The sequence below is a fragment of the Chaetomium globosum genome, genomic scaffold (genome assembly GCF_000143365.1).
Source record: "Chaetomium globosum CBS 148.51 scaffold_5 genomic scaffold, whole genome shotgun sequence".
Classification (NCBI taxonomy): domain Eukaryota; kingdom Fungi; phylum Ascomycota; class Sordariomycetes; order Sordariales; family Chaetomiaceae; genus Chaetomium; species Chaetomium globosum.
Window position 1 is genome coordinate 474,659 of NT_165980.1, and position 13,995 is coordinate 488,653.

The following is a 13,995-nucleotide window of genomic DNA, read 5'->3' on the forward strand; positions in this document are numbered from 1 at the left end:
AAATGCAAAAAGAAAAACAGAAATCAGAGCAATCATGAGTCATCAGCCGTCAGTCAACCTCATCCCCAAGTCTGTGACCTCCCCACACCCCTCTCGTACCGATCCTCCCTCCCACGACTCCTCCGTTTCCTATCCTCATAATAGTGTTCATCATCGTCGTCGTCGTAATCGTCCCTCTCCCGCCCACGAGTCCGCCTATCCTCTGCATGTCTACTGCTCTCGCCCCTCTCATCCTCTCGTCGTCTCCGACTACTACTCTCACCCCTCTCGACATCCTCCCGCGGCCTACGACTACTGCTCTCCCCGTTGTCATCATCCCTCCTACGCCTCCGTCTATCCTCGTCTCTATCATCGTCCCTCCTTCGCCTCCGCCTGTCCTCATCCCTATCGTCCCGGCTTCTATCGCGATCACGAGAACGATCACGATCTTGACTTCGATCGAGTGATTTCCCCCGGCCCTTATCACTACCGTCCTCCCCATCACCGTCACCTGGCCCCTTCAACAAGCTCCCACTCAGGATCCCGCCAATCAGCCCCATCCAACTTCCCCTGCCCTCCAACACCCCGGTAACGTCCCGCACAAGACGCTCCACCGTCTCAGCGTCGGCCCCCGCAACACCCCACTCCCCACGCATGTTGGTGCCGTTGGCGCCGCGCGGACTCCGGTACTCAAAGTTCCCGCGCCGGCTGTGCCAGCCCGAACCGCCGCCGCGAGAAGAACCGGATCCGTCGAGCGGGCGGCCTTGCGCGTCAAAGCGATCAGGTAGCATCTCAACCGCATCTTCGTCGTCCGTCTCCGAGGTAGCTTCCTTGTCACGCGACCGGCGGCTAGAGGCAGATGGACGGTCCGAAGATGTATCTGAGTTGCGGCGGCGGCGTGTTTTGTCAGGTTCGCCGTCAGCTGGCTTCTTGCCGCGTTTTCGGTCGTCATCGCTATCGCTGGCCATGTCTTCCGTCTCAGACTTGGCTGCTTGGCTCTCGTGGTGACGGCGGAGCGTGGCAGATGATTTCGGAGACAACGGGATGAAGATGACCGACTTGGCTGTGCGAGGGGTGTCTGGGGGCTCCACCTCCGACGTTGTCGTGTCTGCAGGGGGAGAGTCGTCCGACGATATTACACGATCTACAAACACATGAACGGTCAGTCCAAGCTCCCGGTGGACTGCGATGTGGGGGTCTGGTCTCTCAAGCGCGAGAGGACGCACCCTTCTTGTCACCATCAACGGAGCGAGCGGCAGCTTCTGGCTCTAGAGTGGAACGACCAGCACGAAAAGCTTCACTCACATCTTCAGGACCCGTGGGGTGGTTTGTTGCTGGAGGCATCGGCGGAGGCACAGGGCCCGGTGCCGCAGCCGGGTTTGGTGGCGGTCCTGCCATGGGCGGGGTGTACGCGGTGTATTGTGCATTCGAATCCGGGGCCGGACCCGGCATGGGCGGGGTGTAAGGCGTGTATGGTGCAGCCGAATTCGGCGGCGCACCCGGCATGGGTGGGGTGTAGGGGGTGTATGCCGAGTCCGGGGGATACGGTGTGTATTGTTGGTGGAGGTTGGTGCTGGCGACATTGGGGTGTTGTGTGAAGCCGTTGGCTGGAGCCGCGGCGTTTGGAGGAACCACTGGTGGGGGGTTGTAGTAACCACCGGAAGCATGAGGGGGGGAAGGGGCCCGGCGGCCATAATTGTCATAGCCGTCTGGCGGAGCATCGTCACCGTAGCCTAGTGGTTGTCAGCAAGCCGATCGGCGATGTTCTCAGGTCATATCACTCACGTCGCCGGTCCCTTTCCAACCCCCCTATCCCTCTCCCTCTCTCTATTTCTCTCCCTGTCTCTCTCCCTTTCCCTGTCTCTCTCCCTATCTCTCTCCCTATCCCTCTCCCTCTCCCTCTCCCTCTCCCTATCTCTTTCTCTATCACGGTCCCTCTCATCCTTCTCCTTCTCCTTCCCTTTGTCTTTTTTGTCGTTATACTTTTTAATACCAATGGCTGCTGCGCCAGCTGCCGCAGCGCCGGCGGCAAGATCGCGCAGCCTACTCCCGCTGCGCTTCTTGTCTGCTTTTTTGTCACGGTCTGTCTCCGCCTCGCTATCCGCAGAATAATCGTCGCCTCTCGATGTCCCGCTATGTCTCCTCCTCCGCCTGCGGCTCCTCTCCTCTGCCGCAGACTCATACCCCTCTGCCGCTGGCCCCCTCTCGTTTCGTTGCGGGGGGTCCGCATACAGGGGGTGAGCCCCGTACTCAACCATGCCTAGCTCAGGATCAGCTACGGAAGAGTCACCGTCGGGGTACGTGGGTCCGGACCGAGTTAAACTTCTGCTCCTGCTACGGCGGTGGTAGTCGCGCGCGTCGCGGTCGTAATACTCATCATCACTGAGCTCCCGCTCGCGTTCTCGATCCCGCTCAAGTTCTTCCTCCTTCTTATCCTTATGGCGGTCATACATCTTCTTGGCGCCGGCGCCAGCAAGACCGGCGGCCAGGATCTCGGCACCAGTGCGGAGGCGGGATCGAGAGCGGCTCTTGCCATCTCTGGATTTGCCATCTCGCGACTTGCTCTTATGGCGGTAGTGCTGGACCAGCCCGGCAACAGCGGCCGTGCCCAGCCCGGCCTTGGCCACTGAAGAGGCTCGGCTCTTGGACCGCTTCCGGCTGGGAGACCGGTCTGTGTCACTATCGCGGTGAAGGGCCCGGCCACGGTTCATCTCCTCCTTCTCAACCTTGTTGCTCTGGTAGTATTTGGCTGCACCAGCGGCGGCGAGAGCAACAGCAGCGATCCCAAGGCCGGTTTTGAGTCGGGAATGAGGGGGACGCGAGCGAGAGCGGGAGCGCTCTCTCTCGTTCTCATCGCCGTGACGCTCTTGGTAAGCACTATGTGCGCGCCTCGCGACCTCTGTACCAATGGCGCCGATAGCTGCACCGGCAAGAACCTTGCGACCGCGGTTTTGCTTATACTCACCATGTGAGTCGCGTCTAGATGCGAGGATAGCCGAGATGCCGGCCCCGGCGAGGGCCCCTTCAGCGATATGGCGCTTACGGTGCGGGCTGCTTGATGCGCTACGTTCCCGCCGGGTGACGGTGCGCTTCACGTAGTAACCGTCGTCGGATTCAGCGTCGCTGTAGCCTTCGCGATGGTGGCGACGGTGGTGGTGGTGGTGATGGTGGTGCCGGTGCCGGTCGTCGTCATAACGCGCCATCGCGTACTCCTCCTCGCGACGCTCCCCTCGGTAAGGGCCAACTTCACGGGACTCGCGATGATAATAATACTCGCCATCGCGGGATCCCTGGCGGGTAAGAGCGATCTCCCGGTTGTCTGGAGCCTGGTCCCGAATGACGACCGTCGCCGGCGGGGCCTCTTGAAGGATGATCTTCTGCTCCGGGGCGCGCTGCCGGATAACGATAGGAGCAGGGGCGGGCTGCGCAGGCTCGTAGTATTCGGTCTCCTTGCGCCAGCGCTCAACATCGGCTCCTCCGGCGACATAGCCGTCGTCGCGGCGCTCTTCAACGCGGCGTTCTACACGGACCTCGCCGCCATCCCGGTGCTCGACTCTCTTTTCGACGCGCACCTCGGTCTGGTTCTCATCGTCCCAGTATGAGCGACGCTCCCATTCTCTTGGCGAGTGAACGTCGTGGCGATCAACTCGTTCGACTTCCTTGGACTCGTACACGGCCCGTCCGCTGCGGCGGTAGTCATCGTCGCGGTCCCGCTCCTCGCGTTCGATAACTCTCTCGCGCTCCACAACGGCGCTCCGGGGCCCATCCCCACGGTACTCGACTCGGTCGACCCTCGAGTAATGGTCTTCTCTGGGTTCCCGCTCGCGCTCACGCTCAATGACCTGGCGCTCAACGTAGGTTGCGCTGTGGGGAGAAGGGTCGTAGACGGACCGCGGCTTCTCGGGAATGTACAGGCGATCGACGCGACGGTCCACCTCAATGACATCGTCCCGGCTAGAGCGGCGAATGGGGGCATAGCGACTGCGGCGCTCCTCCTCGACGACGTCGACCTCGCGCTCGACACGCTCGACGCGATCGGGCGTCACCTTGTACCGGCGCACTGTCGTCCTCTTGTAACCCTCATCGTCAGAGGGAGACGTATCCCGCTCCCGCATGTAGCGGGACTCGCGGTACACCTCAGGCATGGCGGTTGGTAAGTGTCGTCACACCCGTTAGAGGGTTGTGAGAGGTGGGGTTTCCCAACCAGTTAATGTCGGAAGTAATAATCAAGCTGTAAGCCAAGAAAAACAAACAAATGGTGTAGTTAGATAACTGCGCGGTCGGGTATCGCACGAAATGAAATCACAAAATCGCAAAAAAGAAGCGTGGAAGTTGCAAAGATTCCAAGCAAGGCGGGGTGGGAAGAGAAGGCTGCGAGCAGGGGAAGGTGCTATAAGAGAGGGGGGGCTGTGGACCGAAGGAAGGTGGGAAGGGGAGGGGGGCATGGGATGCTTGGATGGCTGGGGCGGGAGGGTGAGATGCGCCTGCCTTGGGCGCAAGGGCACCTGGTGCAGGTGCTGACAGACCTTGGCCCGCATGCGCAAACTCAACTGGAAGTAGCTGCATTACGTTATTCCTCGCAGCATGGAACATACAGAAAAACTGCAGTGACTCGGGAACCAACTGCGGCGCGGTTGCCGACTTCACACAGGATGCCTCATTCTGGGTTTCGCTACATCGCCAAAGGTCTGTTGGCCAGGGGCGGCCCGGACCACGGCCAGATCCTCTAAATTGAGGCGGCTGGCTTCTGGCCTAGAGTAGAGAGACCGAATAGAATGGAAACGAAACATTTTTGCCCCCTGAGATGTACTGGTAAAGAAAAGGGGGCCTCCAGAGGTGGCCGACTTGCTAGGGTGAGAGATGTGATCCCCAACAGATTCCGGGCGCTGTTTCTAGATGTGTTGTGCCACCCTCAACTACGCCGCAAAGCTGGAACAATTTTCGAGACAGTGGTTGGGAGCCGCCTCACACAGAAAAGGCCAACAGCCCCCAAGCCGACAGCGACGAGGTCGAAGACAACAGCGGCCGGCTCCTTGCATATCTCGAGGTAGCTAGCGAGCGAGCATGCAGCCACACTCTGTTGGAAGACAGGAAGAGGTCTTGTGTGCCCACCCACGTCTTGCCGAATGACCCACCTGTTGCACCCACTGGGGCCCAAACCAATTACCTCGTGGTTCATCCGAAGCCTGGGACACTCAAAACTTCGAGAACACGGTGGCAGAAGGCAAGGGCACGAGGCTTGCTGGAACTGTGTGGTCCACGGGGTCGACTCCGATGCGGCCGGTAGCTCCACACTGGTGCCCGACAGGCGTGAACCGGCACGGAACACCGAGACTCGCGAGGTACGAGGCGCAGCCTTGTGACCTGACTGCTTCTCGTTGCTTTGCAGTTGGCGTGCCGAAGCCTGTGGCGAGATCTTGCAGGCGATGTCGGGATCCGGACCGCCCGGGCAGGCTTCAATTGTGACAGCCGACGACAGCTCGTATGACTTGAGCAGGCAGTTTTCAAGCTAGGTTCCAGGCGACAGACTTTATAGTACTTTGTATTTGACGAGCTGGCACCGTGGAACACTGCTTAAAACCCTAAAAGGAATCCCTGAAGTGTAAAACTCCTCATTCCAGCCGCCTTTTGCAGCTGATCGACTCTACCCCTCCCCCGCAATCCTTACCAGGCTCGCAAGGCACCCCGGAGACTCACTCTTGAAGAGATGCACAAAAGACTTGCAATATACCGGAACATTGGTCAGAGACAACCCACCGAGGGAAAAAGGCACACAGCCGTTTCGAGCTTTGGAAGAGCCCAGAAATGACGAGGATGCATGGCTTAGTCCACAAATCAACCCACCCGGAAAACCATTTCGTCATCGCAACCGTGCACAAGACGATTCGGCTCACAAACCCCAACCCTGAAGCCCCGCAATGAGCTGCCACCGGGAAGCTTCTCGGCGGTGCGGGTTCTGGGATTCGGTGTTTCCGAGCTTAAAAGCGTAATTTGAGGCTTTCAACGCACAGGCATAGGGCCTTGAGAAGAGGGCGGCGGGGGTAACCTTGCGTGGCAGCCGAGGAATACGATGAGGCCTCTTCCTTGCTGTGCACGTAGGTATGCCCGGCTGAACCGCAGCCCCAAAGGCCGTGAACGTATCCCCAATCCCATGCTGTAGTCACCGGAAGAATCGTGACGTAGCGCTTGCAAGAGTACATCTGATATTGTGTTGTGTATCAACGGACCATCACATACGAGCCTACATTTGGCGTTGGTGCAAATCAGCCGTGGTTATCCGAGAACGGGCGAGAAGGACCACAAGCAAGGTTGACCGCATCAATACTCGAATCTGGACTTTCCATTACGGTATGGCATATTCCGAAGAACAAGTCCATCCAAACCTGCCGGAACGGCGACCCCGAAGGTTTGCCCCTGATGTGGCTGTCGTCACCGATCCCACGGGACCAGTCGGCTCGCACCAGCCAAACCCGGTAACAGTTGCTCAAAAGCGCATCTTCAGATTCCATGTAAAGCTACGCCGATGAACCCAGACTCCCGATATCATAGCCTCCATCCCTGTGGTCGTGTGTGCGAAATACCGCCGCAAACCCATGCAAGTTTTGGAAGAACAAAGCGAATCAGGCGAGTCAAATCCACGCCCTGCCCGAGTCGAAGCCAGCTTAGTCGAAAAGACCGAATCCCATGTCGTCGTCCGACTCCTCCTTCTCTACAGCGGTTGTCAGTAACCCAAAAACATCCGAGGCCTTGCGGGCAGCGCTCGCGAGGGAAGAACTTACCCTCCTCCTTGGCCTCCTCCTTGACCTCCTCAGCAGCACCGCCAGCAGCGGCAGCAGCGCCGCCAGCGGCGGGGGCAGCGGCGCCGCCACCCGAGCCGACAGAAGAGAGAAGGTCCTTCACATCCTTGCCCTCAAGAGCCTGCAATGCAAAACGTCCCAGTCAGTCAACCTGTTCGTCTCGATTCCCGTGGTCGGATCGTAAACTCGTGTGCAGTTTCGGTGTTTCGTACCTTGGCGAATAATGAAGCCCAGATAGGCTCAACATCGGCGACGTTAGCAGCCTTGATGAGGGTCTGGATCTTGTCGGACTGGGATTGACAGTTAGCCTCGCGCAAATGTATCGAAATTTCGGCGCCCGCGCATTTTCGCACGAGGCCTTGGGGCGGTTCTCTTACGGTGATCTCGACGCCGTCGTCGGCGAGGATCAGCGCCGCGTACGAAGTGGCCAGCTCAGCGGTAGACATGGTGACTGTAATTGTCGAGGCGCAAAGTGCTGTGACTCGAAGGGCTTGTTGACGTGGGATGTAGAGACCGAGCTTGAAATTCGCGGGAGGGAAAATAATTAGTTGTGGGCGATACGAAAACAGAATAGCGTGGCCCTACGGCTGCCGGCTGAACAGTGAATCTGGCAGCTGTCAGTCAGCTGAAAGCATTGACGTTGTTCATTGGACAGGATCTCCAACAATTGGCTGGACCCGCTGGACCCCCCAGGTAAACCACGCTAACCAAAGAGGCCCACCTTCGTACTGTGTACAAGTGCAAGCTCGCTGGACATCGAACAGATAACTTGATTTTATCTTTGTGTTCGAGGCCTGTTACCTTAGGAAAGCAGGCATAGGAGGATTAGTTGGACATCTTTTACCTTTGGTAACCTTTTACCGCATTAAGCTTCTCCCTTCTTTTTTTTCCTCCTCTTTCCCGCCTCCTTCTCAAACCCAAGCCGTAGTGTGGAGAAAGACCTTCCCCAAAGACCAAGGATGACAGGGGCCCTGTATCGACACCCCACCTTCCCACCACTGACGTCGCGAACAAGGTGAATGAGAACGCTGAGAAGTTGCACCCTGCGTGCCTGCGTTTCTGAACCCCGTGCCAACCGGCAAATTAGAGCTCTGTTGTCCCCATAAGAAGATCGACTTCTCGTCGAAGTTGCAGAAGTGCAAATTCATCTTTGAAAATATCTCAACCACCTGTTTTTGCCCACGAGCTCGAAGTGGCGCAAGCGTGGTCTGGAGTAAATCGACCCTCTGATCAGTCACGCGGACAACATTCCGACCCTCCCGATCCAAGATTATTAAAGCAAGTCCCCTTCTTCAAGAGTACAAACGATTGCTTTCACTTTCTTCCACGGCCGTTTCCTATTCCTTGACGAGAGCATCCCGACACCATCATGGAAACCCCAGCAGTCCCGATGCCTAAGGATGAGCGGGAGCGGGAGATTCTCGACAAGCTCACAGTCATCCAAGACAAGCTGCTTCTTCTCAAGAGGGACCGTACCAACTACATCAGGACCCAGGATGTCATGGAATTGCAAGACCAGTTTGTGGAGCAGGTTAGACAAGTAAACGATATCCGAAAGGGGGAACACAAGGGGGAAAATCGATGTATGCCAAACCAGGTAGTGCGTGCGGGCCACCATCAACTAACCCTCATCGCAGTGGATAAGGTCCTCGAGAGCTGTCTCCAGCACATCTCGCTATTCTTCATGACGATCGGACGAACGAGCGAAGTGCCGGCGGCGTACGCGCTCACCTCCACCATCAAACGGTTGCTCGATCACCTGACGGAGGCGAGGCTCTTTTCCTCCAAAGATCTCACCAGCATATCCAACACACTTGGCCGGATCGAGAGTATCCTAGAGAAGAGGGACTCGACACACTCCCCTTATCTCATCGAGCTACTAGGACACAGGAAGGCACTGTGCAAGTCCATGCTGGCCAATTTGCAAATGCAGCTGGACCAGTTGGGGGAACCACTACAGGCTATTTACGAGCAACTCATCTCGGTCATGCGGTCGATGTCTCTTGCCAACACGAAGTCCAAAGTAAGAGCCAAGGCAACCTTAAGAGGAAATTGGCGCTGACACAACGACAGTTCTCTACGACTGAAGTGCAAAAGCTAAAGTCAAAGCTGCAAGAAATTAATGAGTCGATGGTGGACGGCAAGTTTGTGGATGACGAGGGGAAAGAGCTCAAGGGCAGCGAGGTGGTGTCAGTACTCGTTGGCCGGTGTTTACAGTGGTCGGACATTGTCCTCGAGAGGTACATACACTCCCACGCCCAACCTTACTTGGCCACGCCATTAACCCTCAGTCTAGGAAAGGGGTGATTCCGGAAGGCTTCAAGGACAAGTACGACATCCTCATCAACATCCGCAATGATCTAGATAAGATCTCCCTCACACAGGCTTGGTCATTGCGCGAGACGGACCTGTACGACTTCCAGCGGCAGCTCGACAAAATCGACGAAGCGCGTGTTGACGGCAACTGGCTGGACCAAGAAGGTCGGCCGGCCGAGCTTTATGTTCAGCGCACGCTTCTCTATCTCATCCGACGCAGCTACGGTTACATCTACCACCTCATGAACTCGTCTGAGCCAGTGTCGGAGGCACTGCTGCCCGTCTTTAACCAGCTGCAAACGTTGAAGCGATGCTTGATCGAGGTCAAGAATAACGGGGGTGTGAGCTCCGTCAGGGAGTTGTACCCTTACAGCATGAAGGTACGTCCCCTCCATCTCCCCATTGTCCTCACTCGGCTGGCTGACGGCCCCAACTAGTTGAACTCGATGGACAACATGAGGGTGGACGGAAAGTTCATGGTTAATAACGACATCCCTGAAGGCCAAGGCAGCGTTAGCGAACTTCTTGCGGACTGTTTCGATCTCAACTACGAATTACGGGTTGCCGCCGAGGAGCTAGAAGAAAGCGGAGAGAAGTCGACCGCCGCACAAGCCTCCACATAGGCCCCTAGGGCTCTTGTATGAGTATGGTTGTTCCTTGTTTAGGTTACCTATGATACGGCGTTTTGAGCGGGCATCATGGATGGTTTCGGAGGCGGCAACGCTTTGGTAGCGAGACCTTGGTTTGGGAAGTTATGTTCATTTTGGTTCAGTAATTAGGAGTACCGCTTCGTCATGCCATCACTAGCTCATGCGCGGCACCATGCTAATATGATGAATCATCGCCACGGCATCGCATTGCAAAACATTCCTTCTCACAAAACCGCATCCCCAGATAACAGCCTACTTTTGGTTGCGGAAGGCACAGAGAAGAGGCCACATCTGAGCCTACACAGCACCACCGACGTCAGTTACCAACCACCACAACATATAAACCCCCCCCCCCTTCTCTCCTCCAAAGTATGTATACAAAAAAGAGGGGCATGGGTGGTGACTCAACTCACATTCTCGACATCCCAAACCCCCGAGCTGGCGTACACGTCCTTGCGCAGCACCTCCCTGATCTCCTCACGGCTCGACGCCAGGATGACGATGGTGCTGCCGGCGAAGGAGAAGGTGGTGGGGTCGTCTGAGGTGGGGGGTTCGTTGAGGACGGCGCCTGGTTGTTTGGTGAGATTTTGATTTGGTATTTTTGGAGGGGGGGGTTCGTGGTGTGGTGTTATATCATATGGGGGTTATGACCCAGATATGGGAGGCATGGGTGGTGGGATGGGAAGTGTAGAAGAGGAAGACGTTACGAACCTCCCATCTGGTACAGCCCGGATTCCTTGGCGGGGCCGAGGCCGGCGAAGTGTTGTCTTTGTGGTGGAAGCGGACAGAGGTTAGCAAAATCGGGGGTAGTAAATGGCGGTTGGTGGTGGTGGCGGTGTGTGGTTTGGTGTGGTTTATTTATTTTATCCTTTTTCTTTTTCTTCACTTACGGGCGCACCTCCAACCTCTTCGCCTGAGCGCCGGGGAAGTCGGGGATGACGACGAGCCATTCGACCTTCTTGGGTGCTTCCGTAGCCATGGTGTTGCGTTGCTGTGCGAGGTGGAACGGAGTCACTGTAAACTTTCTAGAAAGGGGGGTCAAGGTGCGGGTGGGTGACGGAGTGAAGAAGGCTCGGATGCAGAGCCGTTTCGCAAGTGAGAGGCCATTGGCATGCAGAGCCGCGAGAGATATTGACGAGTCTTATGCCCGCAGCCGGCTTATTTAGAATGCCCGATTAGTGAGCGGCAACCGGCGGGTCATGGACAGGACGAGAGGTGCGAGATCGCTGTCGATGGGGTTCGAATACCCCTGTAACCTTAGTAAGTTCGGGATTGGGGGGGGGGGGGATGCGGGGTTAGTGACGGTTCGGGATCAAGTGACAGACGTCAGCCGTGTTCCACCACGTTGAATGGTCGCCCACCGTTAGGGGAATTTATTCCCATGTTTCCCGGCGCCCTTCACAATACAAGACCACCTCACGTATATAGGGTTGAATGCGTTGATTCGTGGTACTAATCTTGGTAGGGCGTAGGGCCCACCAGAAATGTTCCATGCAGACCCTCCAGCGCCGCCTTTTACCGAGATGCCCAAACTCCAGAAAGGCACGTCAAAGCGTTGCCGAGTAATACGCTTGAGATGATGGGAAAGAGGAAGAGGATAGGAAAAAAGAAGAAATAGGAAAGAAGTAAAATGATAGGAAAGAAACAAGCCAAAAATTCTGCGCACAAACCAGCCCCCGTCTAGATCCCGAGCCCCTCAGGTCTATTTCACCACCACCACGGCACTCGGTACAAGACCGGCCTCCGCCAGCGTTTGCCCAAAGTCAACACCAACATCGAACTTCTTTATCGGAAACGTTGTCGAAAAGCTGCTAACCGGGTGCCCTACTTCCTCCTCGATCTGCTGGGCCACCTCAAACAACGTGGTCTCGCTAGGATACGACTTGATGAGGTTCCCTTTGTTGGTCTGGAGCCTCAACCGGGCGGTAGCAGCGGACGATCGCGATACCGAAGCCGTAGCAGCCACCACGGCGGCTGGTGTAGCCTGCGGCAAGGGGTTGCCGCTACGCAACGCCTTAGCGTCTTCTTCGCGGCGCTTGCGCTCGAGCTTGTCAGCCTCGATCCGGGCCTTGATCCGCTTCTTCGCTTCAAGGTCGTCGGCCTTCTCCTGGCGTTTCTTAGCTGCCTCCTTGATCTGCTCCTTGCGCTGAAGCTCCTCTTTCACGTCCTGAGACTCCTTGGTGGCCTTCTGGCGAATTTGCTAGGGGCAAGGTTAGCAACTGTTGGTTGGAAAATTAGTGTTGACCACCGTACCTCGTTCCGCTTGGCCTCTTCCTTATCAACAATTGACTGGTTCGCCCGCTTCTCCATGAGCTTCTTGCGAAGATTCTCCAGCTTCGCCTTCTTTTCCTCCTCGGTCAGCGGCGCGATCTCGTCGGTTGATTCGGAGAAATCCGTATGATCCCTGTAACACATGTCAGTGTAAGTAGGTAGGGTGAGCGAAGCGGATGGATGGCGCACGTCTTGGAGGCGTGGAAGGAAGCCTCTGCGTGGTTTCGGAATTTTTTGCCACACTCATTGCAGACGAGCGAGGAGGCGGTCTCGCCTGATGGAATGGATGCAGCCCCCTCCTCGTCGGCTCCGGTAGCATCCGCGGTTGTTTGGTTAGCTTGAAGCTCATCAAGAGGCTTGCCTTGGTTGTCTTCGAGCCAATTTAATGCTTCCTGCACTGTAAAGATGTCAGTATCGATGAAAATCGCCTGGAAAGCGTGTGGCGGGGCACTGACGACCACCAGTCTTTTTTACTGCAAGCTCAGCGCGCGCCTGCTCAAAGCCCATCTCGAGCAGCATGTTAAGATCTGAGGTAGTCATTTTGTCGATTGTCGAGTTTAAATGAGATTGATGGTTAAGATATATGATTGATGAAAAAGTGTAGTTAGGTTTGTAAGTTGAGGTGTCGTTGTTGAGGTGTCGGAATTGCGAAAGATGATGGATGTTTAGGTTGGCTCGAGCTTGGCAAGCTTGAGGCTCTTCCAGAAGAGAACAGTGGCGAAAATTGGCCGCACTCCGATGAATAACCGGGTCAGGTGAAATGGTTTAGGCTCCTTCGGGCGAACTACCCGTATATCTCTTTGAACCGAATCTCAAATGGATAGATGCCGTACACGCCTTTACGACAGTCTTTTGATGGTTAGGTTGTTTTCTTGTCACATGCCCGAGTTTGAGGCCACATCCCTTCTGTTTTCTCAAACTGAATGAGCCCATATCCTATTGTGTACACCCGGTGCCTCAGCCTGTGTACCTAGGTACCTTTACAGACTTGCATACAAAACATTAGGCACTTAGATGAGTGACTGGTAGGCAGCCAGCCAGACGTCATCACAGTCCCCTACATCGGTCCTGTATAAGGACCTCATTCACCCTGGGGCCCGCTAGGGACACGGGTCCCGTGTGTAATTACATGAAAACCCCGATGTTATTACAAAGATTTGTACGCGAGCGTTGCCTCCTGCTTGCCACCTGCATCACCCAGCAACCACAATAATACGACTTACCAGCTCGATGGCCAATTCCTTTCCGGACAACTGCCTCCCCCCCGAACGCGAATACAACTCCCGAGAGGCCCTGTATACGTCAATTAACGAATGGGCTATTACTCGAGGCTACGCCTTTACGATCAAAAGGTCAGCTAGAGAAAAGAGTGGGAAAGCAACGGTCACGTTTGCATGCGATCGAGCCTGCCGACCACCTCCACCAGGAGAGCGCAAAAGGAAGACAGCTACTCGAGGGACCAATTGTCCCTTTTCTGTGCTTGCAAAGGAGTCTCATAACGGCACCTGGACTCTAAGACATCGCCCTGATCAACGCTTCTCTGTGCACAACCACGAGCCGAGCCAACATCCGTCCGCCCACCCAGTTCATCGGCAGCTGTCCTCTCTCGAGAAAAGTCAGATTGCGTCCCTTTCGGACAATAGAGTTGCCTCGAAAGATATTCAGTCTCTTGTTCAGCAAAGAGGTTCTCTCGCAACTCGGAAAGACATCTACAACCGGGTTTCTGACGTACGTCGAGACGCTTGCAAGGGCCAGAGTCCGATTCACGCGCTAGCAGACCAGCTTGAAAAGGAAGGCTTCTGGAGCCGGATACAATTTGCACCGGATGGACGGGTTACAGCCGTTCTTTTCGCACATCCCGACTCTTTGGCCTACCTTCGAGCCTACCCAGAACTCCTCCTCCTCGACTGCACGTACAAGACAAACAAGCACGGCATGCCTCTTCTTGATATGATTGGCGTCGATGCGACACAGCGGTCATT

General features: G+C 56.1%; 5 protein-coding genes across 5 annotated transcripts; 1 reads left to right on the forward strand and 4 right to left on the reverse strand.

The window, feature by feature from the left end:
- Positions 1-59: 59 nt before the first annotated feature.
- CHGG_06984 (uncharacterized protein) lies at positions 60-4,124 on the reverse strand (the record flags this gene model as incomplete). Its single annotated transcript, XM_001224639.1, has 3 exons — positions 60-1,087; positions 1,206-1,712; positions 1,973-4,124. The coding sequence occupies 3 exons, from the start codon at positions 4,122-4,124 to the stop codon at positions 60-62; spliced, it is 3,687 nt and encodes a 1,228-aa protein (XP_001224640.1).
- Positions 4,125-6,641: 2,517 nt separating this feature from the next.
- Positions 6,642-7,222, reverse strand: CHGG_06985 (60S acidic ribosomal protein P1; the record flags this gene model as incomplete). Its single annotated transcript, XM_001224640.1, has 4 exons — positions 6,642-6,688; positions 6,759-6,897; positions 6,989-7,066; positions 7,154-7,222. 4 exons carry the CDS (start codon positions 7,220-7,222, stop codon positions 6,642-6,644), a joined length of 333 nt encoding a protein of 110 aa, XP_001224641.1.
- Positions 7,223-8,166: 944 nt separating this feature from the next.
- CHGG_06986 (uncharacterized protein) lies at positions 8,167-9,715 on the forward strand (the record flags this gene model as incomplete). Its single annotated transcript, XM_001224641.1, has 5 exons — positions 8,167-8,359; positions 8,414-8,799; positions 8,850-9,016; positions 9,073-9,472; positions 9,530-9,715. The coding sequence occupies 5 exons, from the start codon at positions 8,167-8,169 to the stop codon at positions 9,713-9,715; spliced, it is 1,332 nt and encodes a 443-aa protein (XP_001224642.1).
- A 431-nt stretch (positions 9,716-10,146) lies between these two features.
- On the reverse strand, positions 10,147-10,721 carry CHGG_06987 (uncharacterized protein; the record flags this gene model as incomplete). Its single annotated transcript, XM_001224642.1, has 3 exons — positions 10,147-10,310; positions 10,454-10,509; positions 10,633-10,721. The coding sequence occupies 3 exons, from the start codon at positions 10,719-10,721 to the stop codon at positions 10,147-10,149; spliced, it is 309 nt and encodes a 102-aa protein (XP_001224643.1).
- Positions 10,722-11,444: 723 nt separating this feature from the next.
- CHGG_06988 (uncharacterized protein) lies at positions 11,445-12,553 on the reverse strand (the record flags this gene model as incomplete). The annotated part of the gene is made up of 4 exons (XM_001224643.1): positions 11,445-11,942; positions 11,996-12,146; positions 12,257-12,410; positions 12,469-12,553. 4 exons carry the CDS (start codon positions 12,551-12,553, stop codon positions 11,445-11,447), a joined length of 888 nt encoding a protein of 295 aa, XP_001224644.1.
- Positions 12,554-13,995: the final 1,442 nt, after the last annotated feature.